This window comes from Entelurus aequoreus, linkage group LG03 (assembly GCF_033978785.1).
Source record: "Entelurus aequoreus isolate RoL-2023_Sb linkage group LG03, RoL_Eaeq_v1.1, whole genome shotgun sequence".
Taxonomy (NCBI): Eukaryota; Metazoa; Chordata; class Actinopteri; order Syngnathiformes; family Syngnathidae; genus Entelurus; species Entelurus aequoreus.
The window spans coordinates 84,147,777-84,174,051 of record NC_084733.1 but is presented as its reverse complement, the minus strand read 5'-3'; the positions used below and the strand labels follow the sequence as shown (position 1 = coordinate 84,174,051).

The following is a 26,275-nucleotide window of genomic DNA, read 5'->3' as shown; positions in this document are numbered from 1 at the left end:
TTGTAGGTGTGTTTATTTTGTACCCTTTGCGTTCATATTTCACCGTTTGTTGCATTTTTGTTGCGTTTTACTTGATTGTAAAATATGTCGATCGAAAGGGGGTGTGACGTTCATATTTTATCAATATTCAGTGTTTTATCCGTCATAGAAAAATTCAAAATTCCATTACGTTTTTTAAGGCGGTCTGTCATAACGTTTTTAGCATTCAATCAGACATTATTGTGAGGTTTTGTATTAGTGTTCATAAAATAGATATACCGGCCACCAGACACATTTTTTTCTCTAAATGTGGCCCCCGAGTCAAAATAATTGCCCAGGCCTGGTCTACATCCCATTAGGTTCCTGTTTATTTACCTTAATCAGTGCAAATTTGGACGTATTTTGAAAGGCTTAGAGGTAAATATAAAGCGATCATGAAAAAAATATTTAAAATGGGATGGAGTGGATTTTTACAGTCTTAATAAATATATTTTTTTAATGATTTAAACCATTTATCATCACCAAGAGGTTACTACTCGCGACAACCTCACTTCATTTGACACTCACGGTATTTACAGAAGAAAAGATTGGAGGCACAACATGTCTTTACATCTGAGGGGTCCACTAATTAAACATTAATCGGTAAAAGACAAAGTTGGACTTATTGGTGCATCGCTAAGTAACGTATTTGATTGACACGACAAGTGCGATGCTGCTGTGATCGTGATGCTGACGGGAAAAGGATACATTTGTTTGCAGTTATTTCCTTCTACAAATATTAGTCCCATCTACAACTCATGTCTGTAGTTGTTTTTATGCTGTGAAGTTCATATTCTGTCTCATTATTTAGCTGTAGAAGTCCCTGTTGTTCAGCAATGTTTGCTAGCGATTACAAGATTCAGTTTATGCTGTTGAGCCTACAAGAAATGTATTCATATACTTTAATACTATTAAGGAAATTTTCTTCATGCAAACAAATATCACAAAAGACACTATAATGTGGCCATCCGTGTCGAATAAAACACTTGTCTTTCCTGCACAACAACTAAACTTTTAGTTTGTTATGAACATGGACAATACAAATACGGTGGATTGGACCAACAATCACAATATTTATTACTAGGACATAAGATGACGTTAGTTTATTTGCACAAGCAGGTCTTCTAGTTATACTTAGGCATAGCAATCACAAAAGAACACAAACTAAGGCCATATCTTGTCCTTTCTTTACATTTAGTTCTGCTCTCAAACACTACTAATATAGTAGAGAATAAACTGAATTGCATCACAGAAAGTTTCTCAAACAAATCAAATGTTCAAATATTTTGCAAAGTGATGACTGCAGACACGAGCATGGTCCGATGGTATTCAAAAAGATGATGAAAGTAGGGCTGGGCTATATGGCCTTTTTTTAATATTTCGATATTTTTAGGCCATGTCATGATACACGATATATATATTTTGATATTTTGCCTTAGCCTTGAATGAACACTTGATGCATATAATCACACCAGTATGATGATTCTATGTGTCTACATTAAAACATTCTTGTTCACACTGCATTAATATATGCTCATTTTTTTAACTTTCATGCAGAGAGGGAAATCACAACTAAGTCAATTTACCAAAACTGTATTTATTAAACAGTTATTAAGCAGCGGCACAAACATTCATGTCAATTCAAAACCGAAAGTGCGAGATTGTCAGAGACATCTTAAAACAAGCTATAAGTGCACTTTTGTGAATGATGTCACCAAGATGACATATCAAAACAACACTAAATTAAAGTGCACTTTTTGTACAGAACGCCACTGGGGCAGCGTGGCGAAGTTGGTAGAGTGGCCGTGCCAGCAATCGGAGGGTTGCTGGTTACTGGGGTTCAATCCCCACCTTCTACCATCCTAGTCACGTCCGTTGTGTCCTTGGGCAAGACACTTCACCCCTGCTCCTGATGGCTGCTGGTTAGCGCCTTGCATGGCAGCTCCCGCCATCAGTGTGTGAATGTGTGTGTGAATGGGTGAATGTGGAAATACTGTCAAAGCGCTTGAAGGTAGAAAAGCGCTATACAAGTATAACCCATTTATCATTTATTTATTTATCAATAGTTAAAAACAAATAAAGTGCACTTTTTTTTAATTGGTTTTTTTTTGTCATAAAAAAATACAATCATGTGTATCCCTGCAGACTGTATTGATCTATATTGATGTATAATGTAGGAACCAGAAATATTAACAACAGAAAGAAACAACCCTTGTGTGCGAATGAGTGTGAATGAGTGTAAATGGGGGAGGGAGGTTTTTTGGGTTGGTGCACTAATTATTAGTGTATCTTGTGGTTTTTATGTTGATTTAATAAAAATAAAAAAATAAAAACAATTTTATTTTTTTATTTCTTGTGCGGCCCGGTACCAATCGATCCACGGACCGGTCCCGGGCCACGGCCCGGTGGTTGGGGACCACTGCTATAGAGTACTACCATTAGCTGCATTGTTAGCCACCTCTTGCTTGTAGTATTTTACGATTTAAAATGTATAAAAAAAGAGAAAAACAAGTGTTCTTGTCTTAGATATATAAAAGTGCAGTTCTCCTTTAAAGATCACAGTTAATGTGAATAATGAAGGTGAAGGAGGGGACTCGGGTATTTTGGAAAACTTGATGGAAAATATATTAGCGGTATTGCAATTATTACAGCACAGGTGTTGCTGTGTAAGACTGTTGATTTAAGTAATCTGTTTGCTCTTGTACTTAAGCATATATCGTAAATACTGCACATGTATCACTGGTTAGCAATGCATCATTGAAAACAGCACAAGCCAGGATGACCATAAAGGTGAACATGAAGTGATGTACTGTGATGGGGCGGTTGACGTTAGTCCCAGATCATCATGATTTAGGGAGTAGTCTGGGAAAGACTCTGTGTTGGTCAAACACCTCCAGGGGGACAAAAGTTAATGTTTTAGCCAATTCACGCAAATACAAACACACTGTGCGTACATTCCTCTGCACTTAACAACTGTTCACTTCCTCTTCGACCAATGAGAGGAGGATTGATAGCATTATTCATGTCCACTGTCAGATACAACGGCAAACAAGGTCTTTCTCATACAGTGACTTGTCACTGGGAGAAATATATCGCTCTTATCTGTTCAACTATCAGAGGCAGAGCCTGGTAGACCAGGTCGTTTTTTAACAAGACCCAACTACAGTATATACAGTCGTGGTCAAAAGTTTGCATACACTTGTAAAGAACATAATGTCATGGCTGTCTTGAGTTTCCAATAATTTCTACAACTCTTATTTTTTTGTGATAGAGTGATTGGAGCACATACTTGTTGGTCACAAAAAACATTCATGAAGTTTGGTTCTTTTATGAATTTATTATGGGTCTACTGTAAATGTGAGCAAATCTGCTGGGTCAAAAGTATACATACAGCAATGTTAATATTTGGTCACATGTTCCTTGGCAAGTTTCACTGCAATAAGGCGCTTTTGGTAACCATCCACAAGCTTCTGGCAAGCTTCTGGTTGAATTTTTGACCACTCCTCTTGACAAAATTGGTGCAGTTCAGCTAAATGTGTTGGTTTTCTGACATGGAATTCTTTCTTCAGCATTGTCCATACGTTTAAGTCAGGACTTTGGGAAGGCCATTCTAAAACCTTAATTCTAGTCTGATTTAGCCATTCCTTTACCACTTTTGACGTGTGTTTGGGGTCATTCTACTGTTGGAACACCCAACTGCTCCCAAAACCCAACCTCTGGGCTGATGATTTTAGGTTGTCCTGAAGAATTTGGAGGTAATCCTCCTTTTTCATTGTCCCATTTACTCTCTGTAAAGCACCAGTTCCATTCAGGCCCAGAGCAATAATACTACCACCACCATGCTTGACAGTAGACATGGTGTTGCTGGGATTAAAGGCTTCGCCTTTTCTCCTCCAAACATTGCTGGATATTGTGGTCAAACAGATCAATTTTTGTTTCATCTGACATCACATGGACAAAGATAAGACCTTCTGGAGGAAAGTTCTGTGGTCAGATGAAACAAAAAATGAGCTGTTTGGCCATAACGCCAGAAGCTTGTGGATGGCTACCAAAAGCGCCTTATTGCAGTGAAACATGCCAAGGGACATGTAAGCAAATATTAACATTGCTGTATGTATACTTTTGACCCAGCAGATTTGATCACATTTTCAGTAGACCCATAATAGTTTCATAAAAGAACCAAACTTCATGAATGTTTTTGATGACCAACAAGTATGTGCTCCAATCACTAACACAAAAAAATAAGTTGTATAAATTATTGGAAACTCAAGACAGCCATGACATTATGTTCTTTACAAGTTTATGTAAACTTTTAACCACGACTGTATGTGTTTTGTGTCCTGTGACGACACAAATCAAACGATGCTGTGTTTCGCCGTTAGATTTGTAGAGTATTAATAGGAAATAAGCGGTTAGTTAAACTACGTCTGCCCGTCGCAACATTTCTAAATGAAAGCACAAAACAAAAGAGAGGGCGACAAACATCTTTGATGGACCCCACACGGCAGGTCAAAGCCACTTCCTGCCTTCCTGCAATGGAGCCCATGTTGTATGTGAACAATTGCAACAAGTGGATAGTGGACCCCACATCGTGTTTGTTGCAGGATTTGACATTGTTTACACCGAGGCAGGGGAAAATGCAGCTGGTGTTAATCTTTGGTTTGACGCTCGGACGTTTTATCCCTTCTAATTAAATCCATGTACATCCTTCTTTGCACTGATGCTACAGTCAAGCATGCATGAGCAAGTTGAAAGTGTTGAAAGACAGGCTGGATGATGAAGACGAGAACACAAATGACCGTAATATGCCTGCTGGACTCCTGCCGGTCTGCACTGAATAAAGCTTTTCCAGTAAATTCACACATCCTTTGAATTGTGTTTGTTTGTCTGAGCGGTGCCATGCAGTGGTGTGCTTGCCATAACAGGACATGACCCACACACAAACACACTCACTCCATACTGTTGCCATATGTCAGCAAGTCAGCAGTCACCTGTAGGGCTGCACTATTTTAAGAAAAAAACTAATCGCCATTTTCCCCTTCAAAATTGCATTTCTTTTTGTTATTGTTATATTTCTACTAGGGCTGTCACCGTTAACACATGTTATTAATAAAAAAATTTATAGAGTTACCATAAATGAATCAAAATTATTCACACCATTTGTTATGACTGCACGTAAAACCGGAAGTCGGCCAATTTCACTTCAGAACAAACTTCGATGGAACTTTAGACAAAATTGAGGTCATTTGTTGGCATTGCAGCGACAATCTCTGTCATCATCAGCGCACAAGTTTAAATTAGCATCTTAAGGCAAAGCGCATACAGAGTTTCCGCAGGGCATTAAGTCATTTTGCGAATATTAAGCCCTTGAATGTCATTAAAAAGCATTGACTTCAATATCCAAAGGCATTAAAAATGTTTTATACAATTGTAGGACTGCGCTGATGGTAGTAAGTCAATCAGTCGACCGGTAAATGAAAATTTACACAATAACTTTGCCCTCATCGATAAATTGCTGTTTCTGTCTGTGTTTCTTTTGTTCAACTCAGCTTTCAAATTTGGAGACAAAAGGTCTTGTAAGGTTTGAAAGCTTCCTCCATTATGGCACATGAAACTTTGCCATTCTTTGGCGAGTGTAGTCCTTAACTGCGACATCATGTCATGTTCATGAGGAAACTGAGCTTGTTTCATACACGACTCCCTCAGTCGTCTTCACTTCAACATGCATGAGCTAACTAGGCTAACATTAGCAGGTCTGGTGACGCAGGTCACGTGACCTACGGTGGCCTAGGATGGACAAACGACAATTCTCACAACAGACCTAGCCATCCATCCATTTTCTACCGCTTATCCCTTTCACAACTCTTTATTCACTAACATTCCATCCATATGTCCCAGCTACATTCGGGCGGAAGGCGGCGTACACCCTGCACAAGTGGCCACCTCATTGCAGGGCTAACACAGACAGACAACATTCACACTCACATTCACACTCTAGGGACCATTTAGTGTTGACAATCAACCTATCCCCAGGTGCATGTCTTTGGAGGTGGGAGGATGCCGGGGTACCCGTAATGAACCCATGCAGTCACAGGAAAAACATGCAAACTCCACACAGAAAGAAACGCAGCCCGGGGATCAAACCCAGGACCTTCTTATTGTGAAGTACACGCACAAAACACCCAACACCCCCGTGCTGCCCTTCTCTAACATTCTCACAGTAAATGAATTAAGAGTTCCTTCAGCTGCCAGACACTTTATACATAACGTGATATCTACTGTACACATTTTAAACAACTCAAAGGGTGTAAAATACAATCAATTCAAGATGTTTAATTGACTGAGCTTATTTTTAATCTATCATCTAAAGGACGCAAATATTCTATCATGTCTTTTTCCATTTTTAATGGAAGAGTAAATGTAGATGTAAATGGCCCACTATGTAAAGTTGTTTATGGGTGTGTTTACTATCTGTACCTTGTTTGCTATATTATTAAAAAATACTTTGAAAATATGCAATTAATTCTTACTATACTTACTGTCACAAAGTTTTCAGCAAATTAATCAATGACTTGCAGCCAAGTAAAACATTTAAAGACGTGCTTGGATTACATTTTGACGCCAAAATGCATTTGTGTCCAAATATTGGGGTATATTCTTCAGCAAATGTTAAATATGCAAACAATAACCTGCGATTAGTCATGATTAATCACAGCTCAAGAGTGTGATTAATCTGTATAAAATAATGAATCACTTGACAGTCAACATATTCTTGTCTCAAGGTGCCACACATTAGAATATGCAATCATTTACTTTCAAAATATTTGTCTTTATGCAGAAAGACTCAGAGCTTTTGTCTGCATCATGACCTAAAATGAAAATATGACTACAAAGCCATATTTTCATTTTACGACCATTAAACCAAAAATGAAGAAATAATTTTAATTAATCATGTAACAAAAAATACCGCGAGCAGTGTCGTTAGACCAGAATCTTAATACCGGTAGTCGGTATACATCCCTAGACACACGTAATAAAGGTGTTTGATGTTTTTGCTGCTAAATTAAACACAACATTAGCGCCACACAAAACATCCTGTTGCTACTGGTCCCACGTTTCCTAAAAAATAATGTTCAAAAAACAACCTAAAGCCTTGTCCAGCTCTTTACTGACATATAATATTCATGCTTAAATAACTTTTACTACAAATGTATATCGCCTCTAAATATCGGCCTCCTTGTCTCCCAAGAATAGGTAATGGCATCGGCCCTGGAAAAAACAGATAAGTCGATCTCGATGGCAAACCTTTTCTACTTTGTACACACTGCGACGATGGGACCAAACCCTGGGTGTCATCATCTGTGTGATGTTTATCGTGCATGTTTAGTATTTGTGTAGTCAGGTGGGGTGTGGCCTAAGAATATATAAAGGTGTGCCCAGTTATTAAGCAGCTTCTTTTCCTCCTAAGGGCATGTCCACACGAACACGGAGCGTTTCAAAAACTCATATTTGGGGTTAAAACGATCTCCATCCACACAAGTGTAGTTTCAAAACTGTCTGTCTAGACACAAACGCATAGACCTGCTGTCATGCACATTTTGCCCAATCAGAAGCCTGAAAAAAGCAGCAATAGCTGAATTGGTGGCATTACACCTCCTAATATGTTTATTTGGATATACTTCAGACGTACAATGACATGTACATTATCTTTAAAACCATGCTGCACGTACAGTGGCCTGGGAACATTATTAAAGAGCGAATGCACGCCTGTGCTGCTGAAACACAACACTCATAGAATTATACAGCCCTTTGAGACACTTGTGATTTAGGGCTATATAAATAAACATTGATTGATTGATTGATAACATGTCCAGCAACATGGTGATGTATTACATGTGCAGTGAAGTGTACATTATTTCTAAAATCAGCACGCAGTAACGAGCCAAGGAAGCCCTTTTGCATGTTTAAGTGCCTATATAAAGTGCACGGACGTGTGTGTACCGCTGCAAAACTCTCATGGAATTATAAAGCATTTAATCATGGATATAGTGATATGGTACATGTGGAATGAAGTGTGTATTGTCTTTAACATCAGTACACATTAGAAGGAGGACGCTACATCATGTTTTTTTAGTTGCTTGGTCGCTTTTTACGAGTGTGCACGGTCGCTTCCGGCTCCATCTAAAAAAATGGAAGCGAGACACGCAAGTGAACTTCATGATTTGTCGTTAAACAAGGACTAAAAATATAAGATAATGTTGCACCTTTCTTATGACACAGAGCAAAAAATCTTGCTTGTCAAAGTTGTCCCATCAGGTGGAGGTTCTACAGCGATCGTATCCAAAACAGCTGACTGTCATTTGCACCAGCGGGAGTGTTGCAAAGCCCATTTTGAGGAGACTTTTTTATTAATGTTGTGTGAAAAGAGCAGCATGTTTACGTTCAAACATACATTTAGTCTTCTTATAGTGTGTTTAAAGGCCTACTGAAATGAAATTTTCTTATTTAAACAAGGATAGCAGGTCCATTCTATGTGTCATACTTGATCATTTCACGATATTGCCATATTTTTGCTGAAAGGATTTAGTAGAGAACATCGACGATAAAGTTCGCAACTTTCGGTCTCTCTTAAAAAAGCCTTGCCTGTACCGGAAGTAGCGTGACGTCACAGGTTGTGGAGCACCTCACATCTGCACATTGTTTACAATCATGGCCAGCAGCAGCGAGAGAGATTCGGACCGAGAAAGCGACGATTACCCCATTAATTTGAGCGAGGATGAAAGATTTGTGGATGAGGAAAGTGAGAGTGAAGGATTAGAGGGCAGTGGAAGCGATTCAGATAGGGAAGATGCTTTGAGAGGCAGGTGGGACCTGATATTCAGCTGGGAATGACTAAAACAGTAAATAAACACAAGACATATATATACTCTATTAGCCACAACACAACCAGGCTTATATTTAATATGCCAAAAATTAATCCGCATATCAAACACCAACCCCCTCCCGTCCATATAACCCACCAATACAAATCAAACACCCGCACAACACACTCAATCCCACAACCCGAAGTACCGTTCACCTCCGTAAAGTTCATACAGCACATATATTTCCCCAAAGTTACGTACATGACATGCACATAGCGGCACGCACGTACGGGCAAGCGATCAAATGTTTGGAAGCCAAAGCTGCGTACTCATGGTAGTGCGTCTGCTATCCAACTCAAAGTCCTCCTGGTTGTGTTGCTGCAGCCAGCCGCTAATACACCGATCCCACCTACAGCTTTCTTCTTAGCTGTCTTCATTGTTCATTAAACAAATTGCAAAAGATTCACCAACACAGATGTCCGGAATACTTTGGAATTTTGCGATGAAAACAGACGACTTAACAGCTGGCCACAATGGTGTCCCAATATGTCCGCACAATCCGTGACGTCACGCGCAAACGTCATCATACCGAGACGTTTAGAGCAGAATATTTTGCGGGAAATTTAAAATTGCACTTTACTAATCTAACCCGGCCGTATTGGCATGTGTTGCAATGTTAAGATTTCATCATTGATATATAAACTATCAGACTGCGTGGTCGGTAGTAGTGGGTTTCAGTAGGCCTTTAAAGGCGGCAAGGCAGTGTTGTTGAGCTTGGAAATGTGACGTCATCACAAGTCTCCGTTTGTACCATGTACACGCATACAATAAGCGGAGAGTTTTGCAACTAAACTCTTCGGCCAGCGTTTGTAAAAGTCTGCGTTTCTTAAAGACAAAAGTATGCGTCTGCGTGTGGATAAGAGGCCTAAACGCAGAGATAAATATGCTTTTATTAAGTATCTGTGTTTGTGTTGACGTGGCCGAAATGGGACAACAAGAACACACATTTCACTCACTCAAATGAATGTTCCGAAATGCTACATAATTGTGCTCACGGTATAAAAAGGAGCATCGAACGTGACTCACGTGTCCACCTTGTTTGGATCAGCGTTTCTGGAGAGTAGGACCGCCACACATCGGGCAATTTTCTCCTCCTTGGCTGGGGCAGTGCAGCTGGCCATGAGCACTGTCCAACCGTCTGTGGACATCAACATCGCAGCTTTTAGATGAGCCTTATGAAATTATTTCCATGAAGACAAAAGACGACTACTCACATTCAAATGCTTCAATTGTGACATTTTAAGAAGGCATAAAATATTCTTGAGTATTTTGGATGGGATTGACTAAATAAAGTAAGAGTGTATGACCTGCTTAGCTGGATACATGTCTTTAGTTCAAGATGAAGTGCAGACAAAGTTTAAAAGTTATCATGAAGTGTCTTTGCAGGACTTGATGACCTTAGAGGACTTGGTAAAACTGCTTGTGGCGCTGCGTTCGATTCCCGCTTGGTTCCTCATCAGTGTGTATCCGCATTTGGGCCGCTCCATCTGTATGTGGGTTACTGTGTCTCGGTGGATGTTTACATACACTTTGCGTGGGTGTAAACCAGAAGGGCCCAGCTTGCGTCTGCACAGGGCTAGAGTAAATAAATCCTCCTCCTGGGGTTTGGTGCGCTGTAATGGCAGCGGCATGGTGGCCGTTAGTATTCGCTCAAGTGTTCATTCGCTCGTTCCTTCACTCGCGTCAGGGTGACGTTTAATTGTTTCCTTCACTTGCCTCGAGCATGTCCATACCATGCAAAAACATTCCCGGACTAAGTCCAACTCTACTTTTCGGACACATGTTTGATAGAGGACTAATATTTAAATACAGTACTCAGTCCAGGGGGCTCCAATGTGGGCGATATTCTAAAAATACAATTCAATAGAAAAAACCCCAGCAAAAATGTGTTTTACAAAGTTTATATGTTGATACAAATAATATTGTGATAAGATTTATCATCTATGATACAACGAAGACACATGATGTCTTTAAAATAAATAAAATGGTTTTAGCCGGTTTGCAAAATAACAAAATATCAAAATAACCCTTCCTTCAATCGTTTGATTTTTCAGTCAGCAGCTCTAGGTTGAAAAGATTTTGAGGGTTTTTTGAGAGAGAGACAAAGGGGGAGAGGCACAAAGGTGACTGGACATTGCAGTCAAGGAAGATCAGAAACAAACAAGAAAGTTACACCAATGCTAGCCAGCTGTTGTTGGTGACAGGTATGGTAGCATCCTCAACATAGTCATTGCTAAGTAACTTGACAGCTTGTAACACTGTATTTTGAACACCAAATGATACCTGATGCATTCTTGTGTGTGTGCCCGAGGACCACTTTTGGCCCACAGCCAATGTTTATTGGCCCTCAACATGTTCTGAAAATTAATGTAATTAATTGGTAATGAGATGATAGAACACCAACAGACTATTTGCTTTTCCACCTACGAACACAAAAGAGATTGTTTATTATATACTGCTGGGAAGAGGATTCGATTCAGAATCGATTCGACACGTTCGCAATTCAAATTCAATTGAAAAGGATTCTTCCTAATTATTCTTGGATTTGCGAACCCCTCTATTTGCAAACGTTTCGATTTACCAACTTTACGATCGAGCCAAACGTCGAGCCATGTCTCTGTGTACGAACAATTCATCCAGTCATTCATTTTGTGTCACGCCTGCAGGAAAAAAGCAGGGTGCAGCTCCACATCACTTGATGCCTAGGCACTTCTCAGCATGTCAGCACGGGTGCCTTTTGTGTGTTTTTTTCCCCTTTTTACAAGTTTTGACTCAATAGGAGTCCTAAAAAACCAACAAACCAGCGTGGAAAGGAGGGAATCGCTGTGGAGTTAAAAATAAAAAATTTGCGAGGAGTACTTTACATTAATGGCGCTCGCAAGTATGGAATAATTGACAAAGTAGCACAGCAAGTTTTAATTATAATGAGACTGGACGTTTCCAGAAAAATATGCCAGAGCAGACTTATTTCACAGTGGATGAGAACAGCTACACTCTCTCGTAGAGCGGCGCCTCTTTCAAGGCACACACACGCCCCCATCCCCATGCCCTCTCCTTGGCCGAATCTGACAGTAAGTGGATTTAACTTTTTTAAACGTTTATTATTCTAGCAAAATGGTATTCAAAGTTAAGGATATTGTAGATTTCTGATTGTTTGTGAGGGCACCATAGTAACTTCTGTGTGTGTGCATGTGTTGGCAAAGCAGTGCATGCAGAGAACAGCAGCTGGTTGTTGTTGTTTTGGCTTGTTAATAAAGATAAAGTTGATCCATCACAGTGTTTCCCATAAACTGCCAAGATACCTGTGGCGGTGGGGGCGTGGCAATGGGCGGGGTCACCATGACATCATTGAGTAATTTGCATAATTTACTACAATGATATGATTTTCTCTAAAAAGGCTCAAAAAATGTATACTTACTAATAATAACAGTTTTGTTTTAAAAGTCCATCCATCCATCCATTTTACAATATAATTACAAAACTTTATGTGCATATTTATATACAGATTTGAACAATAAGTTATTCACTGAAATATATTTATTAATTGTAGTTCTTACAAAAAATATATCGTATAAAATATAAAAGCTAAAATGTCTCTTAAAGCTCTGCACCTTTAATTAGTGCATACTAAATAATTTAACTTTAGCCTACTACTACAACCATATTATTTACCAGCAACATAAAGTGAAACAGAGGCAGAGGTGTCCTGCCACAGTCAGTAACAAATAAACAGAAAACAGTAGTGGTCAAATACAAATAAGGCAACAAGAGAAGTATCCTACACTTCTCTTTTGTAAAGTAAATCTGAACAGCCTATATGGGCATCTACATCAACTATATGATTTGCCTGAGAAGCTGGACAGGACAAAAAAAAAAAAAAAAAATCTATTTGTGGCGGACGTAATTCTTTCGTGGCGGGCCGCCACAAATAAATGAATGTGTGGGAAACACTGCATCACCCTTGTTATGTTTGTTTGATATAGCACGTTGTATTGTGTTCAAGGTGTGAAAAATATGAACCTTTGTCAAAGCTGGAACCGATTATTCATATTTATATCGTTTCTTATGGAGAAGTTTGCTTCAATATATGAACTTTTCGATTTAAGAACCATAAATCAAGGTTCCACTGGATTTGCATAATTATAATGAAACTCCTTGTAGTTGTGTGAAGATACCCAACAAATGTGTTTTTAAAAATGTATTATTAAAAAAAAAAATTTTTTAAATGTTTATCAAATCGATTTTTTAAATCTGTGAATACATATAGAATCGGCATAAATAGGAATCACGATCCGGATGTGAATTGATTTTTTTGTGCACTGCTGGTACATATTGAATTTGTTATTGTATGTTCAATGTACAAAACGTATCATTGTTTTTCAGTTGCAGCTCTCAGTGGGTCAAGTATGGAGTAAAAAAAGGAATACTAAAAAATTTGTAAAGGAAAAGTGTATTTGTAAAAAAAAGAAAGGGCATTTAACAGGAGCATGTGTGTGGCTTCTTTGGGCATGTAACATGGGAGACTTACTTCGAGCAGGCAGACCTTAACCCAACACATGCAGTTTCCCTGCAAGATGACGCAGCCCTATGCCGCAACTAAAACAAGGATCAGAGGCGTGGTGTTTTGCTACATTTCCTCCGTGGCGTCATCACCATTAGGTTAAAGGCATCAAACAATTGAAAAAAGGTGGCAGATGCATGCAGAGCAGACTCAAGTTTTTGGCCATGTGATCACTCAACATACATTTGTATCAATGAGCTGTATCATTAGATATTTGTCACCTAGGATCTTTAAGCATTAGGATTGCTCTCTTCAGACAGACGTCTTCCCTCTTGCTTTTCAAACCCCTTCTGAGGAAGAGCTGTTTTAATAACCACTGACCTGTATCAAACTTACACTTTTAAACAGTTTTTTTAAACAATTAAATGACTTTTTAAACAGAAATACCATTTCAGGAAAACATGCGTGTGATTTTAGGATAAAACTGGGCAATACAGCAAAAAAAATTAGGACAATTAATTTTTTCATATCATCCGATCTCAATCAATATCAGGATTTTTGATATTGTTTTCAACCTGCCAGTTGAAGCTAAGAAACCAGAGATGAGTTGAACATCTTGTTCACCTACTGAGTCAATGAAGCAAATTCAAATAGAACAAACACAGAAAAAATGCTTATTTCAATCATCAGTTATTATTTCAAACTGTAGTATTGGAACATAGCAGTTGAAGGTGTTCAGGATGCCACAATGAATACCCTGGCATCCATGGTCACGTCCACAACAGCCAACTGGCTAGCATGAGCAGTAGTAGGATAACTTTTTTCCCCCACATGCCTTTTGGACTGCAAGAAGTCACTACATTTGCACACCAAAGAACATGTCACCTGATATGTTTGTAAAGTGCATGTTTTGCCCAGACAAACGTTCCTCATCGTCATGATGACAGCATTTCACTCCCATTACGATCATTTCTGACACTTTCCACGTATAATAGTACCGTATTTTTCGGACCATAGGGCACACAGGATTATAAGGAGCACTGCCGATGAACGGGTCAATTCAAGAGGCACACCGGATTATATGGCGCATTAAAAGGGTCATATTATGATTTGTTTTCTACATTTAGAAGACTTCCTTGTGGTCTACATAACATGTAATGGTTCTCTGGTCAAAATGTTGCATAGATGATGTTTTACAGACCATCTTCAAGTCGCTTTCTGACCGTCGCATCAGGATGCTCCATTTTGTGGGCGGTCTTATTTACGTGGCTCACCTTCGACGGCGTCTTCTTCTTTGTTGTAGCGATGTAGCGTGCAAGGATGGGAGTGGAAGAAGTGTCAAAAGATGGAGCTAATTGTTGTAATGACATTCAGACTTTACTTCAATCAACAACGGAGCAGCATATCCTCATCCGTGGCTCACGAGTGCAACAACAACAACGACCGGCAGACCAAAACTAAAGTTCTGTGGGTGAATTATGTAAACCCAATACAACAGTAATTTTTAGCGCTTCCATAGCGAGTCTACTGACAGATATAAGTTAGAACTTTACACTACTTTATATTAGAAATGGCAACAGTGGAGGATGAATGTCCCATAACAAGAAGATAGAGAAAAAGAAGAAGCTTATCGACTACGGCGTCGGCACAGACTGCAATGGTGGATACGCGCAAATTTTCAGGACTTATAGATCCCAATTACACAACAGGTACCAGAAGATAAGAAAAGTTGGTTTTACATAATACGGCGAAACAAAACGCCAGATGATATGTCCGCTCATAGGTGCCATTTTGGGGTCCTTATATACACACCATAATAATACTCATATGTCTTGACTACTGTAGTCGTAATGCTCCAACAATCCATCAAGCAGTGCAGCTTCATAGCTTACCAAAGTCGTACTAATACATGTTGACATATTTTTGAGCTCCGTGTGTAATGTTCTATATTATCAGTGAAACATTTAAAGTTTCGGTGTTGTTTACTAGCGTTATCTTGTAGTCGATATGTATCTCTTATGTGTGACTGCCATCTACTGGTCACACTTATCATTACACAATGTACCAAATAAAATAGCTTCCAGGTCGGTAAGCACAACCAGAATTATTCTGTAAAATAGGCGCACCGTTTTATATCGCAGTTATAGCTGCCGTCAGGGGGCCACTTTTAACAGTTAATAATATTTACATTTGTCTTTGCATCTGATTGATATTATATATATATATATATATATATATATATATATATATATATATATATTGATGGAACGAGATATTTTCCATATATCCATATTTAAGTGTTACTTCTTTCTAAAAACTATAGTCATATTTACATCAGCTAATGTCTCGTGTGGTACAAAGTGCTTGGATTCGAGTGTCCTTGGTTAGAGTCAGAGCGCTGTCTTTGTTGAGACTGCCATTATATTCCTAAGATAAGAAGCACAGCTAGACTGGGGAAACAGCAGGTGGGGGGGGACAGGAGAAGGAGGAAGTAGACAGGAGTTCCGGGGTTTTGGTAGACCGATCTGGACCGGGCTAGGGAACGCTTGGGTGCTGGATTGGTCTCAGGTTTGTCCTCTAAGCTTGGAGAATAAACCACAAAATACCAACTTCTGCCTGGTGATTGAATATAAACAACAGCATATCGCCATAAAAAGAATCTGGGAGAGACTAGCAATTTGAATTCCCCATTGGAGGAATGCTGGTTAACGCAACAATATATATATATATATATATATATATATATATATATATATATATATATATATATATATATATATATATATATATATACATATTACCTACACTTTAAAAAAATATGTACTGTGGATTTTACAGTAAAATTAGATGGCAAATCTGTCACCAGAAAATTACTGTAAAATATAGTGGGTTTTTTTTTTGGGGGGGGGGGGGGGGGATTTTTACAACATGTTACTGTAAATAGAAAAACAGGACCACTGGCAGGTTAGTCGACAATTTTACTGTAAAATTGGAAGGAAGTGGTTTTTACAACATTTTACTGTAAACGGGAAAGAGTACCACTTTTTTTTTGTTTGACAAGTGAGCTGCCAGTTTTTTACTGTAAAAAAAAATGTGGTACTGTTTTTCCATTTACAATATTCATGGGTGAAAACAACCACCTTGGATTTTACCGTAAAAAAAACTGCCAGCTCAATCGACAGAATTTTACCGTCGTTTTTTTTAATTTACTGTAACATGCTGTAAAAACACCGTAAAATCTGTTGTCATTTTTGCCGTGTATAATGAATGACTTGCTATGAAATCATAACTCAAACAGATATCTAAGAATGTATTTTTATTTTCACAAAAAAATTTGCAAGGAATGTATGATATATAAATATTTAGTGCGATATGGAATAGAATTAAAGTTTGAAAGGGATGCAATTTCATGAAGTACATATTTTCTTTCTGTCAAAATGTCAAATACATTTAGTATGAAATGATAAGGTACTTTGACGCATATTATTTCTAGGCCATCCTTGAGTTTGACACACTTTTTATCTTCTCAAAGTTATTTCGTTATTTTGCTCGTCATCAGCAGTAAACAAAGTACCAGTGGTGTACTGAATATTGTAAGACTTTTATTTCAAGTGAAAACTTAGTGAACATCACTTTCAAATGGTAAATGATTATTTGTATTATTTGCATACATCAGTGCTTCTCACCAGTGCTTTGGCAAACGGCAAGCAGCGACCGAGCTTGTGAAGTTTGTTTTTTTTACTCAAATTCTGTATTTTATGAAAACACATTAAAGTACAATTTGAAGTTGAAGTACCGTAAAATAATGTGCACCTACAAATAAATTAAGTTTAATGATTATTTCGGAAACAAAATATTTTTCATCCACAAACTTAAAAATGAAACAAAAAGTATCTGCAGAGTTTTTAAGTACTTGTTATATCAGAGGAGTTGAATCTTTGCAGACACAAACAAAAAGTCTGATTGAAAAAAATATTTAGGTATAAACATCATTTATTTTTTTTAAGTTAAATTAGTAGGCGTGTTTATTCTCCCAGTCGGGACCAATACAGAAGTTTAGTCACAAGGACTTTCTGTGAGTGCCTGCAAGTCCACATTCAGGGCAGGATTACTGGTGATTGCAGTGAAACTAAAGTCTGTCACTAAAGTCGCTGCTATTTCAAAATGTTGTGTTTTAACTTCTATGTTTTATAAATGATGTCAGCCATCCTGAAAAACGTCTCAACTATAATCCACATGAAGGAGCCCAGAATTGTTTCTATTGAAATGTTGACGATATTTTGCGAGGAAACCTTACAGTGTATCCATAAATCCATAAAGTGTTATAAAATTGTATAAAACGGAGTATTTATACCTATTGGCACGCAGTTGGAGGCGTTTGTGTCAATGAGGGACAGGAGGACACTGGACTAACTGCTCGCCAACAACCCTGCCCACCCACTCCACCAGACAACTGAGGTCATACTCCAACAGGCTCCTTCAGCTTCGTTCCCACAGTGTTCGATTCAAGAACTCCTTCATTCCGCACTCCATCCAGCTGTATAATCACTCGCCATACGGCAATAGATGATATCTGTCTATTACCTGACCACTTCTATGTTAGCTACCTCTCTTTGTTTATAATGCATATTTTCTGCTGGATCTACTCTTTATTTTATGCTGCCCTTTTTTTTTTTTTTTTTGCTTCAGCTGTTACATATACTGTAATATTGTACATGGTAATTGGGATTTGTTATATATTGTATATATTATATAAAAATATAATATAATATCAGAATATTATATATAATATGTAAATATTACATACACTATATTGCCAAAAGTATTTGGCCACCTGCCTTGACTCACATATGAACTTAAAGTGCCATCCCATTCCTATCCTGGAGCATTCAAAGTTCCTTTCACTGGAAAAACAACCCCACACCATATTTCCTCCTCCACCAAATTTCACACTTGGCACAATGCAGTCCAAAATGTATCGTTCTCCAGGCAACCTCCAAACCCAGACTGGTCCATCAGATTGCCAGATGGAAAAGCGTGATTCATCACTCCAGAGAAGGCGTCTCCACTGCTCTAGAGTCCAGTGGCGACATGCTTTACACCACTGCATCCCATGCTTTGCATTGGACTTGGAGATGTATGGCTTAGATACAGCTGCTCGGCCATGGAAACCCATTCCATGAAGCTCTCTGCGTACTGTACGTGGGTTAATTGAAAGGTCACATGAAGTTTGGAGCTCTGTAGCAACTGACTGTGCAGAAAGTCGGCGATCTCTTTGCACAATGCGCTTCAGCATCCGCTGACCCCTCTCTGTCAGTTTACGTGGCCTACCACTTGGTGGCTGAGTTGCTGTTGTTCCCAAACTCTTCCATTTTCTTATAATAGAGCCGACAGTTGACTTTGGAATATTAAGGAGCGAGGAAATTTCACGACCGGATTTGTTGCACAGGTGGCATCCTATGACAGTTCCACGCTGGAAATCACTGAGAGTGGCCCATTCTTTCATAAATGTTTGTAGAAACAGTCTCCATGCCTAAGTACTTGATTTTATACACCTGTGGCCGGGCCAAGTGATTAGGACACCTGATTCTGATCATTTGGATGGGTGGCCAAATACTTTTGGCAATATAGTGTATATGTTATATTTTATATTGCTACTATGGTACATTTTTAGTCTACTTTATACCTGCATTATCCTTTCCCTCCTTTGTAACTGAGCTACTGTATTTTGTATTTCTATACTGTTTTGTATATTGTACAGGATTGCTTATTATTTTTATTGGATAGTAGTCTGTTTATTTCAATTGTTAGTTGTTTTTTTTTTGTCTTTATTACCTCTTGTGTAATTTATTTTTACCCCGTATTTGTTCCCACTACCGCACCTTAAATTGGAGTCCTTAATCTCGTTATATGCAAATATAATGACAATAAAGTCCATTCTATTCTATTCTAACAATTTCCCTTGTGGATCAATAAAGTTTGTCCAAGTCCAAGTCCAAGTTGTCCATGTCCAAGTTGTCCAGATCCAAGTAAATGAGTTATTGTGATGTAGAGAAATGTCATATTTTGACCAATTTTCCCAGAAGATTTTCCATATTTTGAAATAAAATGTTGATGCTCCTCTTACACATGTAATAACGGTTTTTGATGATGAATTAAACGACATTAGCTCCCACGTTTCCTAAAAATGTTAAACAACTTAAACTCTTGTCCAGATGTTTACTAGCATATACTATTAATGTTTAAATAACTTTTACTACAAGTGAATATTGGCCTCCTCGACTACTAATAATCGGTATTGCATCGGCCCTGAAAAAACATGGAGGTCGATATCTACAGTGTTTCCCATAAACTGCCAAGATACCTGTGGCGGTGGGGGCGTGGCTATGGGCGTGGTCACCATGACATCATCGAGTAATTTGCATAATTTACTACAATGATTTGATTTTCTCTAAAAAGGCTCAAAAAATGTATACTTAGTAATTAATAATAACAGTTTTGTTTTAAACGTCCATCCATCCATCCATCCATCCATTTTACAATATAATTACAACACTTTATGTACATATTTATATACAGATTTGAACAATAAGTTATTCACTGAAATATATTTATTAATTGTGGTTCTTACAAAAAATATATCTTATAAAATATAAAAGCTAAAATGTCTCAAAGCTCTGCCCCTTTAATTAGTGCATACTAAATAATTTAACTTTAGCCTACTACTACAACCATATTATTTACCAGCAACATAAAGTGAAACAGAGGCAGAGGTGTCCTGCCACAGTCAGTAACAAATAAACAGAAAACAGTAGTGGTGGTAGATAGACACAGAGCTTCATCAAACATCTGATCCACTGAACAAAGAGCTCCAAAAATCTTGAACTTTGGACTGCCATCAGTTTTACTCCCTACACTTAACCATGTGTTTCCTACTGCCTGCAGACTTTGCACCCTTTGTTATATACACATGTTGTGTTTCTAATATAAATACATTTAATAAAGTCAAATACAAATAAGGCAACAAGAGAAGTATCCTAAACTTCTCTTTTGTAAAGTAAATCTGAACAGCCGATATGGGCACCTACATCAACTATATAATTTGCCTGAGAAGCTGGAGAGGACAAAAAAAAAATAATAATAATAATAATTTTTTAAATTTGTGGCGGACGTAATTCTTTCGTGGCGGGCCGCCACAAATAAATGAATGTGTGGGAAACCCTGATCTACTAGAAATCCAATTTGTAGTTGATTAGGAAGTGTGTGTATGTGCTGTGGGGATAATTAAAGACTGCTTTGCATCGGTTGAACAGCAGCTGTATCTGACCTCTGCTGCTGAAGTTGGCGTCGGCTCCTCTGTCCAGAAGAACTTTGGTGACTTTGTCGTCGGCCACACTGACAGCACACATGAGAGGAGAGAAGTCATGGCCCAGCTTGGTCTCCACATCCATGCCTGTTCACGAGCACAGTACACCATGACAACATGTTCTCGTACACTGGAAGCACACATGCTTCTTGCTCTGTTTTTATAAATATTAAAAAAAGGTGCCTGCCATTGTCTAGCAGATGTCCAATCATGCCGACATCGCCGCGATTGATGGCTTTTTTCAGCAGACCAACTTCATCTTCTGCATTTGGCAGCACAGTTTCTGCATCCTAACACAAACATTCTCATGTAAGTCAGCCATATTTCACTTTTACCATGCCGTCAATCTGTCATTGAGTAAACTACCATGTTTCCGGACTACAGAGCACACCGGTATATAAGCCGCACCCACCAAGTTTCAGAAAGAAAGAAAAAAGTTTCCATATATTAGCCGCACCGGACTATAAACTGCAGATATGTACGTTGTGAAATGAGTTATTTACACAGACATATTTTATAAATGTTTACTTACACACCTAATTGTTTCCCAACAGTGTCTGTAACACGGATGAAAAAACAAAACAGAAGTCATCGTCATGGACCCACTAGCTGCGCAAGCTAGCTCTCTAATCAGCTAAAAAGACTCAATATATCCACAGTGACATTTTGGTGAAATTACTGAGGAATTTGTGAAACTGAAACAATACAAAAAGGATGTTTTATTAGTCAACATTGCAACTTTTTCTACATGACATTTCAGCTGTTTTTTATTCCACTGTAGTTATGTTTTTGTTTATTTTAATAGTATTTTTAGAATGTGCCGTGGGCTTTTAAAACATTAGCTGCGGGCCGCAAATGGCCTCCAGGCCACACTTTTGACACCCCTGCTATAGATAATAAAAAAATTGTATCTGTTAAGTCTATGGATGAAAAGCAGAGCCTGGCGACGCATGCGCGTTTATCATAACGCACAGTCAGCAACTTTGCTTCAGTAAACAATTACGGTGATGATGTCAGCGATGCGAGCGACACTTGCTAACTTGTCAGCCACTTCTCCAAGGGACTTCTTTTGAACACTCGCACATTAACACTTCAAAAGGCACGTATTTGTTGACCTGCAAAGTGTGTTTATGGGGTGGAGCAGTCTGGTCGGATGCTGGTTAACTTGAAGCTAACAGCTAGCCTGTCTCCATCCTCAAACGATGTCGATGCAGCGGGAGATAAAAGTGAAGTTTCCATGGACTCACAAAGACTAAAACAAGTCATTTACTGGAGACATGGCACAGGATGAAGTTACAAATGTGGACATTACACTCACCTTAGTGTTTACCATGAAGTCTTTCTTTTGACAGCCCCTTGCGGTAAAGCTGTCCGAGAGCAAACTGAGGCAGTCATTGTCATTGATAAAACTTTCGGCGAATCAAAATTTAAGACCAATAAAAACGCAATAAATGGGGACGTAATATTGTTAGTGCGTCTGCCTCACAATACTAAGGTCCTGGGTTCGATACTGCGCTCGGGATCTTTCTGTGTGTAGTTTGCATGTTCTCCCCGTGACTGCGTGGGTTCCCTCCGGGTACCCACGCACCACCTCTAAAGACATGCACCTGGGGATAGGTTGATTGGCAACACTAAAATTGGCCCTAGTGTGTGAATGTGAGTGTGAATGTTGTCTGTCTATCTGTGTTGGCCCTGCGATGAGGTGACGACTTGTCCAGGGTGTACCCCGCCTTCCACCCGAATGCAGCTGAGATAGGCTCCAGCACCCCTGCAACCCCGAACGGGACAAGCGGTAAAAAATGGATGGATGGATGGATGGAAATTTGACCTGGCAAATTTAAACAAAACAAAACACCGGCGGAAAGCGATAATCGATAAAATTTAAAAAACCTAGCAAATCGGGCGGTAAAAATTTAAAAATCTGCGTCCGGGGCGGGCGCGGGATTCCGGAAATGCGCGTCCTTTCGGATTTCAATGCTAAAAAGACATAAAAAGTGCGTTAACGCCAACACTGCAATACACATATAATAAATATTATAAGTCATAGCACGGATGGAACATGAATGTAATAAATATTGCAAGTCATAGTACGGATAGAAAATGAATATAATAAATATAGTACAATATTACGTTTTTAAAGAATGGCGTCTGGCCCCCTCTATCGTTTAAACCAGGGGTATCCAAACTTTTCCACTGAGGGCCGCACACTGAAAAATCAAAGCAAGCGGGGGCCATTTTGATATTTTTTATTTTAAAAACCAACACAATAAATGTATAAAAAAGATACATTTAGGCCTCCACTCAGGCTTGATCCAAAGGAATTTTGGTCAAAAAAATATATAAAAAATGTGTCATTATTTAGTATTATTATTATTCAAAGTTTAAATCTCTAGATCAACATTAGGTCTATCTGTCAATATAGCGCTTTTAAAGATTTAAGTTCTATGCCATTTTTGTCAAGGAAAACCGTGTTTTGTTATGGAAAAAAACACAAAATATGCAATATTTTCCTCCAATAAAATTTTAAAGTGGAATATTTGAGATTATATAATAATTGGAGTCTTAAAGGCCTACTGAAAGCCACTACTACCGACCACGCAGTCTGATAGTTTATATATCAATGATGAAATCTTAACATTGCAACACATGCCAATACGGCCGGGTTAACTTATAAAGTGCAATTTTAAATTTCCCGCTAAACTTCCGGTTGGAAACGTCTATGTATGATGACGTATGCGCGTGACGTCACGACGGCAACGGAAGTATTCGTACTCAATGTGTCACCATACAAACTGCTCTGTTTTCATCGAACAATTCCACAGTATTCTGGACATCTGTGTTGGTGAATCTTTTGCAATTTGTTTAATGAACAGTGGAGATTGCAAAGAAGAAAGTTGTAGGTGGGATCGGTGTATTAGCGGCTGGCTGTAGCAACACAACAAGGAGTACTTACTTGGATAGCAGACGCCTAGCCGATGCTAGCCGCCAACCGCACGGATGGTCGGGTGAAGTCCTTCGTCGCGCTGTCGATCGCTGGAATGCAGGTGAGCACGGGTGTTGATGAGCAGATGAGGGCTGGCTGGCGTAGGTGGAGCGCTAATGTTTTTATCATAGCTCTGTGAGGTCCGGTTGCTAAGTTGCTAAGTTAGCTTCAGCGTCGTTAGCAACAGCATTGTTAAGCTTTGCCAGGCTGAGAATTATTAACCGTGTATTTACATGTCCATGGTTTAATAGTATTGTTGATCTTCTGTCTATCCTTCCAGTCAGGGATGTATTTATTTTGTTTCTATGTGCATTTGAACCAGATGCTATCACGTTAGCTCAGTAGCTAAAGAGCTTCGCCGATGTATTGTCGGGGAGATAAAAGTCACTGTGAATGTCCATTTCGCGTTCTCGACTCTCATTTTCAAGAGGATATAGTATCCGAGGTGGTTTAAAATACAAATCCGTGATCCACAATAGAAAAAGGAGAGTGTGTGGAATCCAATGAGACCTTGTACCTAAGTTACGGTCAGAGCGAAAAAAGATACACCCTGCACTGCCTCTCTAGTTCTTCACTCTAACGTTCCTCATCCACAAATCTTTCATCCTCGCTCAAATTAATGGGGTAATCGTCGCTTTCTCAACGGGGAATTGTGAGGAATCCTTCCTCCTGTGACGTCACGCTACTTCCGGTATAGGCAAGGCTTTTTTTTTATCAGCGACCAAAAGTTGCGAACTTTATCGTCGTTGTTCTATACTAAATCCTTTCAGCAAAAACATGGCAATATCGCGAAATTATCAAGTAGTGAAGTGAAGTGTGAATTATGTTTATATAGCGCTTTTCTCTATTGACTCAAAGCGCTTTACATAGTGAAACCCGATATCTAAGTTACATTTAAACCAGTGTGGGTGGCACTGGGAGCAGGTGGGTAAAGTGTCTTGCCCAAGGACACAACGGCAGTGACTAGGATGGCAGAAGCGGGAATCGAACCTGGAACCCTCAAGTTGCTGGCAAGGCCACTCTGCTACCTGAGCTATGCCGCCCCAAGTATGACACATAGATTGGATCTGCTATTCCCGTTTAAATAAAAAAATGTCATTTCAGTAGGCCTTTAAATTATATATGTTACCTGTTAATTGTTGTTTACATTTAAGTCCACACATGTTATGCTTTGTGGCACATCTGCACTTGAAAAGATTCATCTCAGTGGTCACTTTTTAAACACCACAATGTATTGAATAAATACAAGTACTGTTAACAAACACTTGACTTTAATATTTTATCCTATTCAGCCACACAAACATCATCTTTAAACCACTCAAAATTGTACTATAAATAAGATTATACCAGAGTCCTATGTACACCATAGTAATTTATTGATATGCCGCATAATGTCCTCCTTTTTGGTGTCATATACCGCAAATTGTCCTCCTTTTTGGTGTCATGGAAACGGTCACCCTAGTATAGGTTGATTGGCAACACTAAATTGGTCCTAGTGTGTACCTCGCCTTCCGCCCCAAATGCAGCCAAGATAGGCTCCAGCACCCCCCCCCCCCCCCCCGCAACCCCAAAAGGGACAAGCGGTAGAAAATGGATGGGTTTGTATCGTTGTTACCGCAAAAACGGCGTCGAATAAGCCACGCTAGCCAGTAGGCTAACGTCATTAGCAATTAGCCAACATGTCGATGTTAAAATCCACTTTCACAACATTTGATTCCACTTCACCTCATTCAACCACGACGCCGTCTGCTTGTCTCTGGGAAGCTCCATGTACCAATCATCGCTGCTGGTGTCGCTGTCGTAGCCCGCCGGGAAGATGTTCATGTTTGCGGCACTTCGACAAACTTTAATGATGAATGTGATTACTCAGGTGCACAAGCCGCCATTACAAGATGGCGCCCACTGCTCGTCTTCTCCACTGCAACTAAAAGTCGAAATAATCTTTGTTAAAAACATTTAAAGGGATTTAGGTAGCCCTTTATGTCTTTTATTTATTTATTTTTTTGGTATTTAATAAAAAAATAAAAAAATAAAAAATAAATATTATTATTATTTATTAATATTTAATACGCTATATTTATTTGCTTTTGTTTTCTTTCCTTGTTGTTGAAAGTGCCTTGACTGTTGAGTGAATTATAAATGTATGTTTGTTGTTCAACAAAATAAAATAAAATACAAAATAAAAATACAAAATAAAAGTCGAAAAATTACATATCTATTAGGGGTGTGGGGGAAAATCGATTCGAAGACAAAATCGCGATTCTCACGTTGTACAATTCAGTATCGATTCTCATTTTTCAAAAATCGATTTTAATTTTAATTTGTTTTAATTTATTTATTTTTTATATTTATTAATCAATCCAACAAAATAATACAAAGCAATACCATAACAATGCAATCCAATTCCAAAACCAAACCCGACCCAGCAACACCCAGAACTGCAATAAACAGAGCAATTGAGAGGAGACACAAACACGACACAG

The 26,275-nt window shown here is 38.7% G+C and overlaps 1 protein-coding gene across 1 annotated transcript in view; it reads right to left on the bottom strand.

Moving 5' to 3' along the window:
- The window catches only part of asz1 (ankyrin repeat, SAM and basic leucine zipper domain containing 1), a 39,576-nt gene extending 13,865 nt beyond the window's left edge, over positions 1-25,711 (bottom strand). Inside the window, exons 1-4 of the mRNA XM_062043019.1 lie at positions 25,518-25,711; positions 20,997-21,099; positions 20,771-20,896; positions 9,969-10,080 (exon numbers count right to left, since the gene is read on the bottom strand). Of these exons, the coding sequence (XP_061899003.1) occupies positions 9,969-10,080; positions 20,771-20,896; positions 20,997-21,099; positions 25,518-25,616 (440 nt within the window). The 5' untranslated portion in view covers positions 25,617-25,711. The remainder of the gene's footprint in view (positions 1-9,968; positions 10,081-20,770; positions 20,897-20,996; positions 21,100-25,517) is intronic.
- Positions 25,712-26,275: the final 564 nt, after the last annotated feature.